This window comes from Theropithecus gelada, chromosome 12 (genome assembly GCF_003255815.1).
Source record: "Theropithecus gelada isolate Dixy chromosome 12, Tgel_1.0, whole genome shotgun sequence".
NCBI classification, from domain to species: domain Eukaryota; kingdom Metazoa; phylum Chordata; class Mammalia; order Primates; family Cercopithecidae; genus Theropithecus; species Theropithecus gelada.
Window position 1 is genome coordinate 99383333 of NC_037680.1, and position 23561 is coordinate 99406893.

The following is a 23561-nucleotide window of genomic DNA, read 5'->3' on the forward strand; positions in this document are numbered from 1 at the left end:
TTTCTTTCTTTCTTTCTTTCTTTCTTTCTTTCTTTCTTTCTTTCTTTTTTTGAGACGGAGTCTCGCTTTGTTGCCCAGGCTGGAGTGCAGTGGCACTATCTCGGCTCACTGCAAGCTCTGCCTCCTCCCGGGTTCACATCATTCTCCTGCCTCAGCCTTCCGAGTAACTGGGATTACAGGTGCCCGCTACCATGCCCAGCTAATTTTTGTATTTTTAGTAGAGATGGGGTTTCATCATGTTGTCCTGAGCCTCAGTTTCTAGAAATGTAAAATGGGGTAGTAACGTGTACTTTGGGGGTTGCAAGGAGGAATAAATGAGATGCTCCATATGCAGGGAAGGAGAAGGGCTCTCCACTCAGTAACTGCTCTTTCCCTGCCCTGTTTCACTGTCGCTTACCTGATCAAACTTTGAGTACAAAAAAATGAGGCCCACGTAAGTTTCCTGTCATTTTTTTGCACATCTTACCAAAATAAACAGATAACTAACCAATAGTGGCAAATCATCAGTACTCAGATCTGGATAGAAGAAAGCAAAGGAAGCAAACTAGAATGATCCTGGTAGGAACGAGGGCAGAGGGCACTCTTTACAGCGTGCTTTGGACGCATGGAAACTTTTCTGGCGGGTCCAGAAGGAAACAGGTACCCCACAGAGGTGTGGAGGACACATGCTCCCTTAACCTTTCCTCCAGTCTTTCAACCTTTAACCAACTCTGGAGAGAGCAGCAAGTCCGTTTCCTGACTGGGTTCAGTGATATATCTGAGAAATGTATTGATGTATATGTATCAAGAAATATAAATAGGCTAGGCGCGGTGGCTCACGCCTGTAATCCCAACACTTTGGGAGGCTGAGGTGGGTGGATCACTTGAAGTCGGGAGTTTGAGACCAGACTAGCCAACATGGTGAAACCCTGTCTCTACTAAAAAATACAAAAATTAGCGCCTGTAATCCCAGCTACCTGGAAGGCTGAGGCAGGAGAATCGCTTGAACCCAGGAGGTGGAGGCTGCAGTGAGCCGAGATTGCACCCATGCACTCTAGTGTGGGCAACAGAGTGAGACTCCGTCTCAAAAAAAAAAAAGAAAAAATATAAATAAATGTTCTGTTTTTGGTAAAACATATATGTCAGTAGATATGTGTATATTCCAACAATAGATTAAGGCATTATTTATCTACTATCCACTTTGGTGGATAACTTGGGGACAGGGTTGTCTTTAACAAAGTTGATTGGCAGTAGATAAGAGTTTGGGAGTGGAAACGAACCCCAGATTGGAGACTGCGGTGTGTTATAGAAGAGAAAGCAGCAACAGCACTCCTTAAAGTCATAGTAGCTGGCATTTAGTGAAGATTTACTATGTGCCAGGCTTTATGTCTTCATGTACATCCTCTTTCTCTTGTTAGCATGTTTCTCTTTTCATAATTTTTAAATTGTAGTATATAACATAGACATTTAAAAAACATATAGCTGAGCTTCATGTGTTACTTGAAGGTAACCATTCTTGTCAATACCACCCAAGTTTTGACAGTTTTTGCCCCGTGTATTTTGAAGCTATGTTATTAGGCACATAAATAATTAGGATTGCTCTCTCATTATCAAATGTTGCAAGAAGTGATGCATGCTAAGATCTGAAGAGTCCCACCTTTGCTATTTCAGTCTCTGATAGTAGAGTTCCTGAAAATGAAGTTTGTTGCTAGAATAGGCCCTTTTTGTGGACACATGAATAATGGTTGCTTGGTCAAGATAGGAAGATAGGATTTCCTGTAGTAGGAAATTCTCCACATCCCTCCTGTCAGTGATGATCCTTCCATATATTCACAGAGGGGAGGTGATGTAAAGCTATGACTAGGTAGTTAGACTTTAAATTCAGACAGATCAACCACTTATATGCTGTGTGGCTTGGGCAACTCAACCCCTCTATAAGCTTCCATTTTCTCTTCTTTAGAAAGAACATTATGGCTCAGTGTTTCCTCTACCCATTCCTTCCACCTCGCCCTTCAATAATAAAAAGAGTGCTATGGCTACTTTATTGGGATGTGGCTATATGAGGATTAAATAAAAATACCTTGGCAGGGTCCATAACACAATGCTTGGCATATAGTAAGCATCTAATAAGTGTTAAATAATACTGTGTCATCACTGTCTTGTTGTATTACCTTACCTGAACTGAGGCTCGGTTTAACATATCTTGTATGTATTAATCCCCCTGCCGTGGACCACTGCAGCGAGCAGATACTAACGGACTCTGATTCCATGAGACTTTTTCTTTTCTTACAGGGCAGATGTCCATTGCAATCACTGTGATGCTGATCATACACAACTATTGGTTCCTTTACATCCCTTATTTGACGTGGCTTTACTTTGACTGGCATACCCCAGAGCAAGGAGGCAGGAGATCCAGCTGGATCAAAAATTGGACTCTTTGGAAACACTTTAAGGACTATTTTCCAATTCATGTGAGTACAACTGTTTTAAAAAGTATTATGTTGAGTTAGGAGAAGAGTGGAAATTTGTTTTCATCACATACATCTCAAGCTGCTTCTTCAGGGGGGGTGTCTTAGTCTGTTTTGTGCTGCTAAAACAGAATACCAAAGACTAGGTAATTTATAAAGAAAACAAATTTATTTCTCACAGTTGTGGAGGCTGGGAAGGCCAATACCAAAGATGCTGGCATCTGGCAAGAGCCTTCCTGCTGCAACAGCCCACAGCGCAAGGTGGAAGGGCAGGAGAGGCCAAGAAAGAACAAGAGGGGGTTGAATTCATTCTTTTATAAGGAACTTACTCCCAAGATAGCAAACCCCTTTCTATGATAATGGCATTAATCCATTAACTGTGCTTTGATTCCTAATCACCTCTCATTAGGCCCCACCTCCAACACTGTTGCATTGGGGATTAAGTTTTTAAACACTTACTTTTGAGGGACACATTCAAATCATAGCAGGGAGAAAGGCTGCAATTTGGCTGCAATTACTAAATGAACTGTAAGCTGACTTGACAAAATCTAGAAGGCTGTATATAAAGGAATCTGGGCTCAGAAGATGGTTTAGAAATTTGGAAACAGCTCCAACCCAGGGAACAAAAATGAGTCATGTTCTCCATTGTCTCTTGACACAAAAACTAGTCCTTTTGTTTCTCATTGGAAAATAATAAGGGAATTTTCTTTTTTTTAAAATCTCAATATGAATGTGCCGTAGCTCATCAAAACTCAAGATTTGGATCCAAGTCACAACTATATATTTGGGTTTCACCCCCATGGAATATTGGCGGCTGGAGCCTTTGGGAATTTTTCTACAAATTATTCCGACTTCAAGGAGCTGTTTCCTGGCTTTACTTCATATCTTCACGTGCTGCCACTTTGGTTCTGGTGTCCTGTCTTCCGAGAATATATGATGAGCATTGGTAAGTGATGGCGGATCACTGCTTCCACAGTGCTTTGGGGTAGCAGGAGCACACACAACATTTCTTCTCAGGCCCATATGTGTTTCTGGTCTCTTAGAGTAAAACCTGTTTTATCCTCATCTGGCACTTCCTATGTGGTCTGGGTGTTTCCTGCCCTCCCCCACTGGACTGTGTCACAAAGACACAAACTGCGTCTTCTTTTCTGTTCCATCCTAAGTATCCAGCATGGTGCCTGGAACATAGAAATGTTCAATGAATATTAACACAATGATCAAATAAAGTAATGAATGCATTTTGTGTATTCAGATGTAGAAGAAGAAATCATGGATCAAGTAAGTGACAAATCACACCCTTGGAGAGGCACCGTGCACGCTGTTACAAATACTAGAAATGGAAAATGTCTTTCGTTGTCTTGAAGTACCAGCAGTGATAAAACTAAACATATTCAACTTGCTGTCTTCCTAGATTAAAAATAACTTGGCTCAGAAATAAGAGTCCAGGCCAGGCGCGGTGGCTCACGCCTGTAATCCCAGCACTTTAGGAGGCTGAGGTGGGCAGATCTCTTGAGCCCAGGAGGTTGAGACTAGCCTGGGCCACATGGCAAAACCCTGTCTCTACAAAAAAATGCAAAAATTAGCTGGGCATGGTGGCACACATCTGTAGTCCCAGCTACTCAGGAGGCTGAGGTGTAAGGATCACCTGAGCCTGGGATGTCAAGGCTGCAGTTACTGGAGATGGTGCCTCTGCACTCCAGCCTGGGTGACAGAGTGAGACCCATCACAATTAAAAAAATAAATACAAAGAGACAAGAGCAGTGGCTCATGCGTGTAATCCCAGCACTTTGGGAGGCAGAGGTGGGCTGGAACACTTGAGGTCAGGAGTTCGAGACCAGCCTTGCCAACATAGTGAAACCCGTCTCTACTAAAAGTACAAAAATTAGGGCATGGTAGTAGGCGCCTGTAATCCCAGTTACTCAGGAGGCTGAGGTGGGGGAACTGCTTGAACCCAGTAGGTGGAGGTTGCAGTGAGCCAACGTTGTGCCACTGCACTCTAGCCTGGGTGACAGAGCGAGACTACGTCTCAAAAAAGAAAGAAAGAAAAAAAAGAATTGTTCATGGTTTTCTAGATTTTTATTACATCCTATTAATTTCTCAAGTGATTATTGTCATTATATACCTGGTAGGATATCACTAAGCACCCAAGGACCGGGATTCACGGCTGGATTTTCAGATTCTGTTTCTGTTTTCAAAGTCCAGCCTGGTCCACAGGGCACACTAGAGGGCGCACTAAACCCTCCAAGCTATCCCGCATCTGGCCTGCAGAGGGTGCACTATCCCCCTCTTAACCACCAAAGGTTTGGAGAGGGGGGAATCCCTTCTCTTCCTTGTTTTGTATACATTGTTTTAGAGTTTTATAAAACGAAGAACATTACAGGGAATAATGTTTAAGTTTCACAAAAGCACAGAAACATATTTAAAGTGTTTGCTTATTCAAAGCATTGCCGCAGGTGAGTTTGAGTCGTATAGTTAAGAGCAGGTTGGGCAAATTCATGGCCCAAGAGATGTGGGTACCCCCTCTCCATGGCCATATCAGACGCATATACTCCATCTTAGAGTCTGTCTCCATATAGTGCCCTTACAGCCACTGCAGTTTACTAGAGCTGGCTTTGGAGAGGAAACCTGTTTGCAATCACCGGTTTCTTTGTTTTTTGTTTGTTTGTTTTGTTTTTGTTTTTGAGACGGAGTTTCGCTCTTGTTGCCCAGGATAGAGAACAATGGCGTGATCTTGGCTCACAGCAACCTCCACCTCCCAGGTTAGAGTGATTCTCCTGCCTCAGCCTCCCGAGCAGCTGGGATTACAGGCATGCTCCCCCACCCCCGGCTGATTTTGTATTTTTAGCGGAGACGGGGTTTCTCCGTGTTGGTCAGGCTGGTCTGGAACTTCCGACCTCAGTTGATCCTCCCGCCTTGGCCTCCCAAAGTGCTGGGATTACAGGCGTGAGCCACTGCGCCCAGCAATCACTGGTTTCTGACATCATGAATTATTTTCTGTGGTACAACCTTCATTTCCCTAAAAGGTAAATAGAAATATTCAAACTTTCAGCCAGTGGAGGTTTGGACTATCCTTGTCTCTAAGTTTAGAGAGTTATCTGTACTTCCCAGAACCAGATTCCTAGGAGAGCCCTTGGTCCAAGGCTGCCCCTCTTGACTGTGCCTGTCCAGGTGGCTGCCTCTCTGGGTGTGAAAGACTGACAGACATAGGCACCAGACCTCATGTAGTAAGGAACCGTAGGGCTTCAGAGGGCCTTTGCTGACAGCACTCTGTTTTGCTCTTACACAAGAGGATTCTGCATCTGTGAGTCCTTTTAAATCCCACCTCCAACCCATTCTTCTTGTCCCATTTTGTATGTATCTATACCTATCAGGTGTCAGCCAGAGCCAACTGTGTTTCAGGTTCATGCTCCTTTCTGTTTACCCCTTAAGCCTGGACAGGTAACAGGATCAGATCACAACAGCCATATATACCATACAGAGAACTTTAGGTTTTATCTTGTAGATAAGCCATGGGGAACTTAGAGGGATTTTGAGCAAAGGAGGGATCTGATGGATTTGGTGTAATAGAAAGATAATTCAGGCAGCAGCTTCGAAAGTGGTTACAGGCAGGTAGACCTGGAGACTGATGATGGAAGGGGCCTGTTGGGTGATGAAGGGAGAGGTGATAAGGGCTAACAGTGGCAATGGCACTGGAGATACAGAAGAGAAGATTAATATCAAAAATATCTAATAGAGTCACTAAGACTTAGTGATTGATTCATCCTCATGAAGGCAGCAACTGTATTTTGTCATTATTATGAACATCTAGCCCTGTACCTGGCCTGTAGCAAATGTTCAATAAATGCTTTCAAATGAATGTGGTGGCTAAGAAAGGAGAAGATGGCTACATATGGAAGAAGCTGTGTTTTGACCAGGTAGATGATGGTCCCATTCACCTTGATAAGTAATGTTGGAAGAGGGACCACTTTGAGGGAGAATTTAATGCATTTGGTTTGGAGACGTGCAGTTCGAGGTGTCTTAGAGCTGTCTATGTAGATATGTCAATTGGGCAATTGGAGATATGAGCCTGGAACCTCAGGAGGAAGATCTCCTGACAGATGGGTTTGGGAGAACTCAGCACACATAAATGGTATTTGAATCCATGGGTGTAGATGAGGTTAGAGGACAAGAGAGATAAGGAAGGACCCCTAAGAAACAACAGCATTGAAGGATGGCCTGAAGACAAGGAACCTGAGGGAAAACTGAGAAGTGGCCAGAGGCAAGCTAGGAGAGCCAGGGGTGTGGAAACCCAAGAGGCCCTTTTCCTGGTGGAAGAGATGCACCCAACTCTCACTCAGGTTCACACAGAGCAGAACGGCATGCCTTGACCTCAGTGAAGGTTCAAACCCATCTAGGCAGGCTCAGGCTCTCTACCTCTAACCCAGCATCCTCTGCCTCTTAAGAGGGCAGTGGGTCATTCAGAATCCTGTCATAATTCCTCCTATAATAGAAACCCAGAGTAAAGTTAGCATACCATTTTCTTCAAGAGATGAGATATGCTATGTCTTTATAAAGCCTGTCTAACACATTCTGTTATGACTAAATAAAAATGGATAAAACCCAGAATGGAAAGACACATAAGACATTAAAAAGTGATTATTTCTGAAATGTAGTTCAAGAAAGGTTTGTAGTTTTGTCTTTATTCTTTCCCATATTTTCCTCAGTATGCAGAACATGTGAAATCTGAAAAGGAATCTTTTAAGTTATTTTTACATGGGAAAGCCTGAAATACAGACTGAACAACTATCGAACTGTTTTAAATGAACAATTTACCAAAGGCAGACTATCCATATTGGAAACATGTAGAGATCTGGCAAGTGATCTAGGTTGTCAAATGTCTTGATTTTTTTTTTTTAACCACTTTGTATTAGTTCATTTTCACACTGCTGATAAAGACATACCAAGACTGGGAAGAAAAAGAGGTTTGAAAGACTTATAGTTCTACATGGCTGGGGAGGCCTCATAATCATGGTGGAAGGCAAGGAGGAGCAAGTCACATCTTACATGGATGGCGGCAGACAAAGAGAGAGCTTGTGCAGGGAAACTCCTCTTTATAAAACAATCAGATCTCATGGGACTTATTCACTCTCATGAGAATAGCATGAGAAAGACCTGCCCCCACGAGTCAGTTACCTCCAACTTGGTCCCTTCCACGACATGAAGGAATTGTGGGAGTTACAATTCAAGATGAGATTTAGGTGGGGACACAGCCAAATGCTATCACATTCATATTATAAATCCAGGTTTGGAAAATAATGATCCATATAGAATATCTGAAAACAGGCCATTGTATATTCAGAAAATCCACTGCAGCCTCTTGGAGAATATACTTTTTGGTTCTGTGTAAAACTTCGCCAGGATAAATATCAAGGCCACCACATACAGCTGTGCAGGTTGTGCACTGAACAACTCCAGGGGCAGGGGATCCTTTTACTTAGAATGCAATATAAATGGTGTCCTGTAGAGTTCGGCAGTGCACAACCTACCTAAACAAACAAGTGGTAAACCTACTAATGACTGAATGGCATTTTAAAGACCTAGCCCACTACCTGCCAAAAGGTTAACTTATTAATAGAATACATTACTAAAGATTTGACTCTGAAAAATTACAAACTTACAAAGTGCTCCAAAGGTAAGCAGTGTAGGAAATTTTGTTAAATGTTTACTATTGTCATGGAATATTATGATAAAACATTGTAATTTTTTTAAAAAGGATAACTAGTTACACTGTTTGTTTTATTCACTAAGGGCTAGTTTCAGTTTCCAAGAAAAGTGTGTCCTATGTGGTAAGCAAGGAAGGAGGTGGAAACATCTCTGTCATTGTCCTTGGGGGTGCAAAAGAATCACTGGATGCCCATCCTGGAAAGTTCACTCTGTTCATCCGCCAGCGGAAAGGATTTGTTAAAATTGCTTTGACCCATGGGTAAGTGGCTTTTTTTTCTTTTATAAAGTAGTGGGTCAGCAAAGTAAAGACATTATTAAACAAATCACGAAGAAGTAAGGTGATTTTCTAGCCCTTAAAGACCTCCTCCAAATCCATCTGACAGTAAAAGCAGGTGTGGATGTTCTTGGGGAATGGAATATGACCTTTTTACGACAGTAGCTCAATGCCATGACATTCAGCAATTTAACTTAACTCTAAAAGCAAAACAACGAGAACAACCATAAACACCAACATTCTATACACACAGTGTAATTTTCCAGCCAAATCAACAGTGGCCAAAGCTATAGATGAAAGAGAAGCTTTCTGGAACCCTAATTTTCTATAGAATAAAATCCCATTAAGGCTAGCCTGCTGAAATGCCTCCCTAAAGAATGTTAAGTTTAAGACAGTTTCAATGAACGTGAAGTTAGCAATACAGGAAGGCTTGGGCACGTTTAAAAATTTTTTCAGAATTTGTTGCAAGAGTCAGCTAAACAAAATAAATTATTTGAATCCTTTTCATTGAATATTCTCACCCGTCCCCTTTGTTGTTGCAGTGCCTCTCTGGTCCCAGTGTTTTCTTTTGGTGAAAATGAACTGTTTAAACAAGTTGACAACCCCGAAGGCTCATGGATTAGAACTGTTCAAGATAAACTACAGAAGATCATGGGGTTTGCTTTGCCCCTGTTTCATGCCAGGGGAGTTTTTCAGTACAATTTTGGCCTAATGCCCTATAGGAAAGCCATCCACACTGTTGGTATGTACATAAAATGACTACAATTATTAGCTTACTTTAAGCAATGTTTCTTGTTATTGATTGAGATGCTAATGCAAGGGAAGTGGCTTTGAGTAAGAACTTCCTGAAATAATAATCCTGTAGACGTCATCTGAGTTTTGTTTCTGGTATTCCTTTGATTTATGAAATGACTACATTTTCCACTAGAATAGGAATTGATTACTTTCAAGAATACTGCTATTGAATTACAAGTAAAATCTAATTTTCAAAATAAAGTTTCTAATACTCTATAATGAATCTATTTCTCTGTGCCAGCTGATTATAATATATCAATTCTTTGATGACAAGTTATACCAGAGTTTATGGAGAGATGAAAATTTCTGTGTGATAAGTGTCCTCATTATGTTCAGTTCACATAGGCATCAGTTTCTATAGCAAAAGCTTTTTTTTTTGCAGCTAGCTATTTTATATATATTCTGCTATTCTGCTATAGACTCATTTTATTTTTTTTATTTCCATAGGTTTTTGGGAAACAGGTGGTATTTGGTTACATGAATAAGTTCTTTAGTGGTGATTTCTGAGATTTGGGTGCACCCATCACCGCAGCAGTGTATACTCTACCCAATATGTAGTCTTTTATTCCTCACCCCTCTCCTGCTCTTCCCCCCGAGTCCCCAAAGTCCATTGTATCATTCTTAATGCCTTTGGGTCCTCATAACTTAGCTCCCACTTATGAGTGAGAACATATGATGTTTGGTTTTCCATTCCTGAATTACTTCACTTAGAATAGTGGTTTCCAATTCCATCCAGGTTGCTGCAAATGCCATTATTTCATTACTTCTTATGGCTAAGTAGTAGTCCATGGAGTTTTTATATATATATATATATATAACAATTTCCTTATCCACTCAATGACTGATGGGCATTTGGGCTGGTTCCATATTTTTGCAATTGCAAATTGTGCTGCTATAAACATGTGTGTGCAAGTATATTTTTCGTATAATGACTTCTTTCCCTCTGGGTAGATACCCAGTAGTGGGATTGCTAGATCAAATGGTAGTTCTACTTTTAATTCTTTAAGGAATCTCTACAGTTTTCCCTAGTGGTTGTATTAGTTTACATTTCTACCAGCAGTGTGAAAGTGTTCCCTTTTCACCACATCCACACCGACATCTATGATTTTTTGAATTTTTGATTGTGGCCATTCTTGCAGGAGTAAGGTGGTATTGCATTATGATTTTGATTTGCATTTCCCTGATCATTAGTGATGTTGAGCATTTTTTCATATGTTTGTTGGGCATTTGTATCTCTTCTTTTCAGAATTATCTATTCATTTCCTTAGCCCACTTTTTGATGGGATTGTTTGTTTTATTCTTGCTGATTTGTTTGCATTCCTTGTCAATTCTGCTGTTAGTTAGACTCATTTTAGTTTAAAAAGCTGCATGTTTGGGAGAATCCAGTTGAGGGAGGAGGGTGAAGACCATGTTGATAAAAATACTGAGGAGTTGGCCAAGTGTGGTGGCACACACCTGTAATCCCAGCATTTTGGGAGGCTGAGACAGGAGGCATGCCTGAGCCCAGAAGTTCGAGACCAGACTGGCAACAAAGCTGGACCTCATCTCTACTAAAAACTTTAAAACTTAGCAGGGCACCATGGCATGTGCTTGTAATCCCAGTGCTTTGGGAGGCTGTGGCAGGAGGAGCACTTGAGCCCAGGAGTTGGAGGTTGGAGTGAGCTATGATTGCACCACGACACTATAGCCTGGGTGACAGAGCAAGACCCTATCTCAAAAAACAAAAACAAAAACCCAGGAGCAAAGTATTTGGCTCCTCAGATGGGAAGAGGATTGGAGAGCTAAAATGAGAAAGTGCTGAGCCAGGCACTAATGGCGGAATTACTAAAACTATAAACTTATTATGAAACTGGAAGTAATATGTTCACCATGGATAGCTCATTAAGTAAAGTTCAAATATAGTCAAATACTGTTTTAGGTCTGTTTCGCTAGGCTAGGATTTTGCTACCGTCAGTTTATAAGTGCTTTCCATTTAATGTGCAATCACATGACTTTTTTTTTCACAGTATTTACACTTATTATTATTAAATCTTAAGTATCTGAAAGGTATAAATATGGGTCAAATGGAGGAAAATAGGAACTGAAATCAAACTATTACAGATGCATGTGAAGAGTGACTGTTTTTCTGTTTTCCAATCTCTCTGAAGGGAATATGGAGGAGAGTAATTCTGATATGGAACTGAATTGGGGATATATTTCTTTCCTGGGAGAAATTCCTATGGAAGGGAGACAATAATCAGAATTTTTTTTTTTTTTAAGATGGAGTTTCGCTCTTTTCGCCCAGACTAGAGTGCACTGGCATGATCTGCAACCACTGCCTCCTGGGTTCTAGCGATTCTCCTGCCTCAGCCTCCCTAGTAACTGGGATTACAGACACCTGCCACTACACTCAGCTAATGTTTTGTATTTTTAGTAGAGACGGAATTTCACTATGTTGGCCAGGCTAGTCTTGAACTCCTGACCTCAGGCGATCCACCCACCTCAGCCTCCCGAAATGCTGGGATTACAGGCGTGAGCCACTGCGCCCGGCTTCAGAATCTTTTTTTTGTCCTTGAGGTCAGGTGGGTAAAGTGCTGATGTTGTAACAAGGTTCAGAGAGTGGCACATCTCACAAGTGTGCGTGAGCACCCAGTCGTCATGCTCATGAATTATAGAAGGACCAAATTATCAGACTTTTTCTTTTTTTTTTTTTTTTTTGAGATGGAGTCTCACTGTGTTGCCCAGGCTAGAGTGCAGTGGTGTGATCTCAGTTCACCACAAGCTCTGCCTCCTGGGTTCATGCCATTCTCCTGCCTCAGCCTCCCGAGTGGCTGGGACTACAGGCACCTGCCACCACGCCCGGCTATTTTTTTGTATTTTTAGTAGAGATGGGGTTTCACTATGTTAGCCAGGATGATCTCAATCTCCTGACCTCGTGATCTGCCTGCCTTGGCCTCCCAAAGTGCTGGGATTATAGGCCTGAGCCACCGCGCCCGGCTCGAATTATCAGACTCTTAATGGACACAGGAACTTATGTTTATAAGACACTGAGCTTTTATAACAAGAGACATCCCTGTAGGGAAGCAGGCCATAGACATAGCAGATGAGGTCTTTAGTGAGAGATTGGAAAATGAATAGTATGACCTGAAACAAAATAAAGATTCCTTGTGCATTTGGTGGCACAATCTGGGGAGTGACTGCTAACTTCTCATGAACTACTTGACTGTCAGGACAAAAGATGTTACTTCCATGTATTTCCTCTACTTCAAAAAGTTTCTCAATCCCCCAAGTGTAAGGATGACATGGAAACAGGGAGGTGACACTAGATGTTGAGAAGAAAGAAAGCTAAATGTTATCTCTAAGCCAAGAAGGTAGATGACATTATGGATTTCTGAGGCTGGTTGGTGGCATATGAATAGGACTTCTTGTGACTGGTAAATATGTGTATGGACCCTGTCTCGGAAATGCTGATGATCCTGAACAGGAAACATGAGAACCCATCTTGTACTAGTCAGAGAGATGGTCTTTCATGATTATGTCTCATTTCCCAATGTCTCAAGTAGCCCTTGCGTTGACCTCACTTACCTACTCTGTTGTTGGTAGTTGCAGCTGGAGAATCAATCACCTTCACCTAATGATTCAGGGAGGTTAATGGAGGGTCTCTGGCTTCACCATTTGCCACCCTCCTCTCACACACATACCACCTCAACTCTAAGCAGTTCTTTGAGAAAGCCTTTCCATTGAGGATGGTCACACAGCCTCTGCTTCTTAGGGTAGTGCAACCTATTATAATATCAAAGAGTTCAAAAGAGTAAGGAGTTCCATCCTTCCAGAGTCAGGCCTTGCCATTGCCCAAGTGGAAGAGCCCTGTCCGATAAGAGTAGAAAAACTCAGAGTAGCTTTGAGGCACGGCAAACTCCAGCATTTCTTGTGTGTTTATCTTTGGATGGTAGAGTTCTTAGCAATGCAGATATATTTACATTTTTGCCAACTTTTGCTGTCTTTTTTTTTTTTTAAGACTGAGTCTCACTCTGTCGCCAGGCTGGAGTGCAGTGGCACGATCTCTGCTCACTGCAACCTCCGCCTCCCAGGTTCAAGCAATTCTCCTGCCTCAGGCTCCCAAGTAGCTGGGATTACAGGCTTACGCCACCACGCCCAGCTAATTTTTGTATTTTTAGTACAGACGGGGTTTCATCATGTTGGCCAGAATGGTCTCGATCACTTGACCTCGTGATCCACCCACCTCAGTCTCCCAAAGTGCTGGGATTACAGGCATAATCCCACCTCTCCCAGACAACTTTTGCTATTTTTATAGAACTGGTAGCCATTGTCCCTATACACCTTCTATTTTTCTGGACATGGGTTGCACCTGTGTACTCCAGCTTTGTTCCAGAGTTCATGACAGAGTTTTTCAGCCACACGCTTCAGACTTTCTTCAAGCTTTATGTTCTGGGCTTGAAGAGGTTTTACCTGTTGGGAGATACTTCTCAATATTCCTTCCTTTTGCGAGATGGTGTCTTGCTGAGTATTCGAGAGCTGGTGTTAACTGAAAAACTGGAGCAGAAATGGATTTCACATGACATTATTCTTAAATGCTGTATTTAATGCAATGGAATGTTAACAGGCTTGATCAGTTAGGGTAATGGGAATATTGAGATAAATTTAAGTTTGCAATGGTATTGTTCAAGATAAGCTGGTTACTTTTTTGGTATAATATTCATTAATCATTTTTGATCTTTTATGTGCTAAGTACTATTGTTAGCTTTGGGGATGATATAAAGGAAATTGTAAGGCATGATATTAGGAACTAAAAGTTTAATGAAGTGTAATCATATGCTCAGATGAAATAAGCTGTTGATGCTGAAAGCCAGTGCAGTCTGTTGACTTAAATGATTGCACTTGTCACCTGGTCAAGCTTTTTTTTTTTTTTTTTTTAAATTGTTTGCCATTTGATATCGCCCAGTTACGCCTCTACTGACAAATAATCATCAGTCAGGGGTCGAATGGAATGACTGAATCTGAATTAGTTGTCAAGACTGGAAAACTGCAACTCTGTTAACTTGTTTTCACTTATACTTGTCCAATGTGCTTCTCTTAAACATTCAGAAAGGGGAAAATGGCTTCAGTCCCTCCCTCTACTTACCCTGCAAACAGTTACAATGATTATTAGTCTGTATCATCCTCAATATCCCGTTGTTGTTTAAAACATTTAAAAACCCAAGCTAAGAAGATGTTCCATATGTGCTTCATAAAGACTCGGCTGCTATGATCTTAAGGTATAAGAAAGGGAGCCAGTAATGTAGAGCATCTCGACTTGTGTGAACCAAACCCTCAAGACTGTATTTAAAGACTTTTACTTACTTGAAAAAACACAAGTGGAGGATAGAACATTTACAATTCCATAAAAAAGTAAAGCCATGTGTCAATCAAATGCCACAGAGAATAAAACACAATATGAGACTGAAACAGTGATGTCAATGACTGTGTTCATTTCTATTTTAAATCATGCACTTGACATGCAGTGTGGCTTCATTGCTGACTCCCCAATGTGAGTTCTCCCTGTCCTACCCTGGGAAGAATTCAGGCAGCATCTCAGAACGGCAAGTTATTTTGTGGTCCCTGTGCTCCCTCTCCTACTTTATTAACTTAAGTAAGCTCTACCTTACGTCATGAGATAAACATCAACTCACTCAGTATTAGTTGGATTCATCCTAAATTATCACCTTAGCTACAATCCTCTCACAGGTGTTCAGAGAAGCCTGGATTCTCCATCCTTTAATAGTTTCCCACGGCCGGCTGCGGTGGCTTATGCCTATAATGCCAGAACTTTGGGAGGCCGAGGTGGGCGGATCATGGGGTCAGGAGATCGAGACCATCCTGGTTAACACAGTGAAACCCCGTCTCTACTAAAAAATATTTAAAAGTTAGCCGGGAGTGGTGGTGGGCACCTGTAGTCCCAGCTACTCAGGAGGCTGAGGCAGGAGAATGGCGTGAACCCGGGAGGAGGAGCTTGCAGTGAGCCGAGATTGCACCACTGCACTCCAGCCTGGGCGACTGAGTGAGACTCCGTCGCAAAAAATTAAATAAATAAATAAATAAATAAATAAAATGGTTTCCCACACACTTTTTACAACAGTATCCTCAGTGGGCACAACCAGAGTGTGTGTTCATTTCAGCTTTAGAGATTCTCACTATCACTGTGATTGTTTTGTCTGTTAATGTCCTAGTCATTAAATCCTCTGAAAAATGTGTTCTTACTAAATGCAAAGTGACATATTCAGGTCACAGTTACCCTCTCTACATATTTTTTTATGCCACATCTTGCTAAACCATTAGGTTTCTATGCATCCTCCATCTAAATCCTCTCTTCCCTGCTAAGGAACATTCTCAATGGGCATAATTTGTAAAGAAGCTCCTACTGTATACATTTTCCTTACACACTTTAGAAATAGTATGCAATTTATGTGTTTTCTGAATGCTATCATCACTCTATCATAGTATAATAAAATGGTCACTGATACTGTATTCATTATATAATTGAGAAAAACTGATTTAAATGTCACATCCATCAGGATTACCAGGAAAGACAATTGAAATAAATTTAGACTTTCAGAAAAACATGTAAAGCATTGCAGTTCCTTGGAGGAACATTGCATTTTCTGTTTCCGTCCCACAGAGCCCCACGAGGACAGGGATTTCGGCTTATCTGTGTGTTCTCTGTGTGTTCCTAGTACCCACAGAGTAGAGGCTCAAGAAACACTTGTGCATAAACAAATTAGGCTTCATTAGGCCTGTTTCATTGTAATTGTTTTTTTTGTTTTTTGTTTTTGTTTTTTTGACAGGAGTCTCGCTCTGTCACCCAGGCTGGAGTGCAGTGGCGCAATCTTGGCTCACTGCAACCTCTGCCTCCTGGGTTCAAGCAATTCTCCTGCCTCAGTCTCCCAAGTAACTGGGACTACAGGCACCCACCACCAGGCCCGGCTAATTTTTGTATTTTTAGTAGAGACGAGGTTTCACTGTGTTGGCCAGGCTGGTCTCGAACTCCTGACCTCAGGTGATCCGCCCACCTCAGCCTCCCGAAGTGGTGGGATTACAGGCGTGAGCCACCCACCCCGGCCCCATTTTCTCTTCATTATTAACAAATAACCTGGGGATAGTGGTACTTAGAGAAGTGTAAAATTATCCCGTCTCTCATCACATTTTACTTGATGGCTTTAATACCCATTGATAATTCGTGCCTAAATCAGTGCTTGCCGTCATGGTTGCAAACTGGCGAATTTCTAATTCCAGCATTCCTTCTATATTAATTAGTTGACATTTTGCCATAAAGAAGGGCTTTCCCTCTTCCCAATGTTAGATTCATCAAATTATAGACACGCAGACAGGCTCATCAACTATTTCTGCTTGTGGCACAGAAAGGGCCCCCATCCCATCTCTTCCAGCCACAAGGCTCTCATTGAGTCGTATTAACCCCTGAGCCCATCTTCTAATTATGGATGTGATATTTTATTTTTATTCTTTTGACAGCATTGGAAAAATACAAAAATACGAGTAAGAAGTGGGTTCCCTTGCCTCTGTAAGTGTCATAAAATTTTAAAAAGAAAGAGGCCGGGTATAGAGGCTCACACCTGTAACCCCAGCACTTTGGGAGGCCAAGGCAGGCAGATCACCTGAGGTTAGGAGTTCGAGACCAGGCTGGCCAACATGGTGAAACCCCATCTCTGCTACAAATTACAGAAATTATCAGGGTGCAGTGGTGGGCACCTGTAATCCCAGCTAGTCGGGAGGAAGAGGCATGAGAATCACTTGAACCTGGGAGGTAGAGGTTTCAGTGAGCAGAGATCGTGCCACTGCACTCCAGCCTGGGTGACAGAGTGAGACTCTGTCTCGAAAGAAAGAGAGAAAAAGAGAGAGAGAGAGAGAGAGAAAGAAGAAGAAGGAGAAGAAGAGGAAGAAGGAGGAGGAGGAGGAGGAGGGAGAAAGAAGGAATTAAAGAGAGAAGGAAAGGAGGAAGGAAGGAAGGAAAGACACAAAGAAAAAGAAAGAAAGAGAGAGAGAGAGAGGGAGGGAGAGAGGGAGGGAAGGAAGGAAGAAGAAAGAAAAAGAGAAAGAAAGAGAGAGAGAGAGAGGGAGGGAGGGAGGGAAGAAAGGAAGGAAGGAAGGAAAGAGAAAGAAGAGAGAGAGAGAGATACAAAGAGAGAGAAGGGGTGGGTATGGGAGGGGAGGCGAAAGGAGGGGGTTCTTTCCATCGGTAGTCCTGCCCTGATGGCTTGTGGCTGACGCTCCAGCGCTAGGCACGTAGAGATTGATCTTGGCATTAAGAAGGCATTTATTACCCAGCGGCTGGATGTACAGAAGGAAGTGGTATGGTTCTGAGGTCTGACTCTGTGTGACTTTGAATGTTTCATTTATCTTCTCTGAACCTCAGAGTTTACAACTGTGAAAGAAGAGACCGTTATAATTATTCTGTCTTCTCACAGGGATATTATGGGGATTAAATGTCATGATACACGGGAAGGCAGTCTAGACGCCAGGTGCTAGACAAATGCAGGATGGTAAATGGAGTAAAGGCCCCCTGACCAGCTTGTTGAGAGCTTTCAAATGTGTTTCTATTTCCCTGTGTAAGTAACTTGCCAAAATGTTAATCTGAATCAAAGCATGAGGAAATAATCAGACAAATCCAGATTGTGGAACGTTGTGCAGAACAACTGGCCTGGACTCTTTAAAAATATCAGTGTCCTAAGAGACAAGAGGGAGGGGGTCCTCAGAGACATGCAATACAACAGCTGTTGTAGATTGATGGGAAAATAATTATGAATGATATTGAGATGATTGATAAAGTTTGAATATGGATTAAGTACAAAATAATATTGTGAAGAGGTTACATTTCTTGAGTATAATAATGGTGTTGTTATATAGGACATAGTTCTTGTTTTTAAGTAATACTGCAAAAGTATTTAGGGATGATGCACATGATTGAATCATTGATGTCCACAACTTATTTTCAAATGGCCCTACAAACATAGAAATAATAATGCATATGTATATACACACATATGTGTGCACATGTGCACAAAATGTTAGAAATTGCTGCATCTAATGGGGGTAGGCAAGTGCTTATTGTATTCCTTCTGAAAGTTTGACTCTTTTTTTAAAAAAAAATATAGGAAAGGGAATGCATTTTATTTAAATAAAACTAGTTTGAAACCACATGAAGACAAAAGTAATCCATTGTGTTTCAAGTCATTTTTAGATTCTGATGGGAAAAAAGCAGACTGAACCCAGGAGGTAGAGGTTGCAGTCACTCCAGCCACTGCACTCCAGCCTGGCAACACAGCAAGACTTTGTCTCAAACAAAACAAAACAAAACAAAACAAAACAAAGCAGACTAAGTAAGGGATTTCGTAAAATATTAAAAAAAAAAAAAAAAAAGGTCTGGGCGCGGTGGCTCACACCTGTAATCCCAGCACTTTGGGAGGCTGAGATGGGTGGATCATAATGTCAGGAGATCGAGACCATCCAGGCTAACACAGTGAAACCCCGTCTGTACTGAAAATACAAAAAATTAGCCGGACATGGTGGCAGGCACCTGTAGTCCCAGCTATTCAGGAGGCTGAGGCAGGAGAATGGTGTGAACCCAGGAGGTGGAGCTTGCAGTGAGCCAAGATCACACCACTGCACTCCAGCCTGGGCGACAGAACAAGACTCTGTCTCAAAAAAAAAAAAAAAAAGAAAGAAAGGGGAACTTAATTTAAGTTTTCATTGTAAAATAAAAGGGATTAAAGGAAGTAATAATGTTAAGGGCACAAAGGAAATAATAATGTTAAGAGCACTAACGTGGTGTAGGGGAAGCAAAATTTTACCTCTAGCCTCTTAGGGTCACTGGCTGGGCCTGAGAATGAAGTTGACATGAGCCAACAGGGGAAAAGCATACAGATTTTTGCAAGTATGTGGGAACCCCCAAAAGAAAATGAAGGCCCAAAGAAGTGGCAAGGGCTGAGTTTATATATGAGGTTGAACAAAGAAAGGCAAGTGTGGAAAAACGGCTAAAGTAAATGGAGAGACTAACGGAAGATAAGAGTTATTTTAATAAGGTCTGAACGGATTTCTCTTGGCCTGTCTCCACATCTCTGGTGATAACGTTCCTTCATTCCTACTATAGGGAGGGCATCTTTTACAGAGGAATTTTGTTTCCTGCTTTCAGGAAGAAAAGGGGAGGTTAGAGTGCCCTTCTTGTACCTAAGGGTTTTTTGTTGTTGTTTGTTTGCTTTTTTGTTTTTTGCTTGTTTGTTTTTAGTGCCGTTAGCTCAAAATAATCTCTGTGCCACAGTGGCACATTTTAGGGTGGCATATTCTTCCACCTTTCAGTACCCGGGATAGCATACAAGTGCTCAATCAACTTTCATGAGTGAGTGTGTCTGTGTGTGGACCTTTATACACATACTCGCATGTACACATGCTGACATTGGGCATCTTTTGAGCCTCCACAAGCCACGGGTGAACGCTGATTTGCGTTCCGGCTTCATCTGACACCCAGGTTCCTGCTCCTTTAACCCTTGTCGGCCGCACAGCCGCTGCCTGTTTTTTCTCTAGTGTACAGCTATGTAGCATCTTGGAGAGCAATTCCTGCATGAAACTATCAGAACAATTAACTCTACAGAATCTTTACAGTTACAGAAAAATAAAACAAAGTGGTTTTTTTTGCTATGAAAAATCTATTGCTTGCCTCTGCGAGAAAAAATAATGCCCATTTTTAAACACTTCTCCAGCTGTGTATACCATAAGCCCACAAAACTCCCTCATGTTAGGTAAATACGGCATAGCACCGTAGAAATTGGAGCAAGATTGCTGTGTAAGGCAATACGTGCATAACTAATTTTGAATTGTTGGATGGAATTGGAAAATGGAGCAGTTGAGCACACCAGCTATAAAAAGCAGTGAAACATCAACAAAAGTTATGATTCCTGACTCTGTCACAAGTAGGCGTTTGCAACTTTTTTTCCAGGGCAAGGAATTCTATTTCTAAGAGCAGCCTGATGCAGCCGGGTTTCTTCCCCCTTTGTTTTGTAAAAAGGGAGTTTTGCAGATGTTTGCAACTAACTTAGTCTTATGTTGAAAATGTTTTTTTCTTCTCCTTAGTACTAAAAAGATCTTTCTGTGGAGAGAGAAAGTTCTGATCTTCTAGGGCTCCAGCGACCCTTTTAAGACTATCCCAATTTGTAATAACACAGTACGGAACAATTCCAAGTAGATCTTTTTATTTGACCCTCACAACACTGGAGTTGGGTATGGCAGGGACGTTTTTAATCCTGGTTTCACAGATGAGGACCTTGAGTTCTCATGATAAGTAAGAGTAAAATGTGATGAAAGCTTATAATTCATCAGGTCTTTGATGTAGGTTGAGACCCCAAGTAATGGAGTGTTGGGCCTAAGGGATTAGGGGTAGTTTATGATATTGTTACAGGAGAGGGGTCCGGATTCATACCCCAAGAGAAGGCTCTTGGATCTCACGCAAGAAAGAATTCGGGGCAAGTCCATAAAGTGAAAAAAAGTTTATTAGGAAAGTAAAGGAATAAAAGAATGGCCACTCTGAAGACAGAGGATGGTTTTTTTTTTGTTGTTTTTTTGTTTTTTGTTTTTTTTGTTTTTTTGGTTATTTCTTGATTATATGTGAAACGGAGGGTGGATTACTTATGCTTACCCTTTTTAGACCATAGAGGCATTTGTAAACTGTCATGGCTCTAATGGGAGTGTAACAGTGAGGATGACCAGAGGTCACTCATCACCATCTTGGTTTTGGTGGGTTTTGGCCAGCTTCTTTACTGCAACCTGTTTTATCAGCAAGGTCTTTGTGACCTGTATCTTGTGCCAACCTCCTATCTCATCCTATGACTTAGGATGCCTTAACCATCTGGGAATGCGGCCCGGTAGGTCTCAGCCTTATTTTACCCAGCCCCTATTCAAGATGGAGTTTCGCTGGTTCCAGTGCCTCTGAAAATAGGGCTAGGATTTGAAGCAAGCTAGGGGCCCTCAGAACCAAGGCCCTGACCAGCTGTTCTCTCCATCTGTCCCCCTTTTTGCAGAAGGTGAAGTGACCGTCTTAGAGCCAAGAGGGTGCATGAATACCTCGGTGTCCCTATCCCTCTGTCTTTTGGCTGGAGACCATTCCCTGAAGTTTTATATTTCTGACTCTGCCATTGAGGTTTATAATGTTTTTCCATGGACTGACTAATTAATTAGCCTTCTTGTGCCCATTGTTCTCATTTGTAAAACGGACAATAATGGCTGTCTTGCTAGGTTTTCCTGGGGATTTGACTTAACAACATCTAGTAGACCCTCGATAAATAATAGCTTTATTCCCAATATGGGCACAAGTTAGATTCGGGGCAGCTATATTGGAACTGAACTCTCAATAGCAGGTTGTTTTCCACTGCTAATGGACTGGTAGCTTTCAACCTCATTTCCCTGAGATGGGCTTTTTTGAGTTATTTAGTAAAGGTATGATTATGATCTGTGTTCTGTTACTTCTGGCTTCACCCCTAAATTGCAATTGAGAAAGATTTCTTAATCTTTAATCCACTTTGGTGTTAGTTTAAGAAGCAGGGGCAGGAATGCTGGGTTTAAGTTGTATTAATCTCCTGGGGTTTTTTGAGTGTAGTTTAGGAACTTTCAGCTCCTCACTTTTCCTATCACTAAATAAGGCAAAGACAAGAGACTGTGTCTATCTCACAGTTTAAAGGGATAAGTCTTATGATCATAAATTCACTCTAGGGTAAATTCACTCCAGGTGCGGTGGCTCACGCCTGTAATCCCAGCACTTTGGGAGGCCGAGGCAGATGGATAACCCAAGGTCAGGAGTTTGAGACCAGCCTGACTAACATGCAAAACCCTGTCTCTACTAAAACACAGAAATTAGCCTGGCATGGTGGTGTGTGCCTATAATTCCAACTACTTGAGAGGCTGAGGCAGGAGAATCGCTTGAACCCGGGGGCTGGAGGTTGCAGTGAGTTGAGATCATGCCACTTCACTCCAGCCTGGGAGAAGGAGCAAAACTCTGTCTCAAAAAAAAAAAAAAAAAAAAATTCATTCTATATGAGCATGCTTGAGCTCTCCGGAAGAACCATCTGAAATGTAGTAAAACTATGAGAAAATAACAGGATTGAAATTAGCTGTAGGATAGCTCAGAGGAAAGAAGACTCACTAATTCAGAATGCACGAGTCCTCACTAAAGTAAGTGGAGAACAACACACTTCATCTTCTTAGACCACTATGTCTTTTTATTGGTCTCTTACCCCCACCCTGACCTCTCTCGCTGGAATAATTTCACTAAGAAAACAGAAGCTATTTTGATAAAGCCACAGATTTGCTAGTAGATTTGCATGTAGATTTCTCAATATCTTCCTCAAACAACAGTAAAGCTCAGTGCTGGAAGAAAGCTTCAAGATCTTGGAGTTCTACTCTTTTGTCCTATGCATGTGAAAATTAAGGCCAGAGGCTGGCTGTGGTGGCTCACGCCGACCTAGCACTTTGAGAAGCTGAGGCTGGTAGATCTCTTGAAGCCAGAAGTTTGAAGCCAGCAAGGCCAACATAGTGAACCCTGTCTCTACTAAAAATTAAAAAAAAAAAAAGTTGTCTGGGCATGGTGGCACATACCTGTAATCTCAGCTACTTGGGACACTGAGGCATGAGAATTGCTTGAATCCAGGAGGCGGAGACGGCAGTGAGCCTAGACTGCACCATTACAGTCCAGCATGGTTGACAGAGTGAGACTCCATGGAAGAAAGAAAAAAAAGAAAGAAAGAAAGAAGGAAGGAAGGAAGGAGAGAGAGAAAGAGAGAGAAAGAAAGACAGAAAGAAATAAAGAAAGAAAGAAAGAGAGAGAAAGAAAGACAGAAAGAAAGAAAGAAAGAGAGAGAAAGAAAGACAGAAAGAAAGAAAGGAAGGAGAGAGAAGGAAGGAAAGAAAGAAGAAATAAAGAAAGAGAGAGAAAGAAAGAAAGAAAGAAAGAAAGAAAGAAAGAAAGAAAGAAAGAAAGAAAGAAAGAAAGAAAGGAAAGAAAGAAAGAAAGAAAAAGAGAAAGAAAGAAAGAAAGAAAGAAAGAAAGAAAGAAAGAAAGAAAGAAAGAAAGAAAGAAAAGAAAGAAAGAGAAAGAAAGGGGAGGGAGGGGAGGGAAGGCAGGGAAGGGAAGGAAGGGAGGGAAGGGAAGGGGAAAGGGAAAGGAAATTAAGGCCAGATAGAAAGTCACTTGCTCAGGGCACTTGCTGGTGAGCTGGGACTAGAGCCAACCCAGCCTGGTGCTTTTTGTGCAACCAGTTCCACGTCATCACTACATTAGCCTCTGCTAGTCCATATTTCCAACCACA

General features: G+C 41.7%; 1 protein-coding gene and 1 non-coding gene across 2 annotated transcripts in view; one reads left to right on the forward strand and one right to left on the reverse strand.

Annotated features, from left to right (window-relative positions):
- The window catches only part of MOGAT1 (monoacylglycerol O-acyltransferase 1), a 41350-nt gene that overhangs the window by 15450 nt on the left and 2339 nt on the right, over nucleotides 1–23561 (forward strand). Inside the window, exons 2-5 of the mRNA XM_025405433.1 lie at nucleotides 2272–2450; nucleotides 3189–3393; nucleotides 8235–8409; nucleotides 8967–9166. Coding sequence (XP_025261218.1) covers nucleotides 2272–2450; nucleotides 3189–3393; nucleotides 8235–8409; nucleotides 8967–9166 — 759 coding nt within the window. The remainder of the gene's footprint in view (nucleotides 1–2271; nucleotides 2451–3188; nucleotides 3394–8234; nucleotides 8410–8966; nucleotides 9167–23561) is intronic.
- On the reverse strand, nucleotides 11775–11879 carry LOC112636840. The gene has a single exon (XR_003122311.1). It is a non-coding gene; the product is annotated as a small nucleolar RNA U13 (small nucleolar RNA).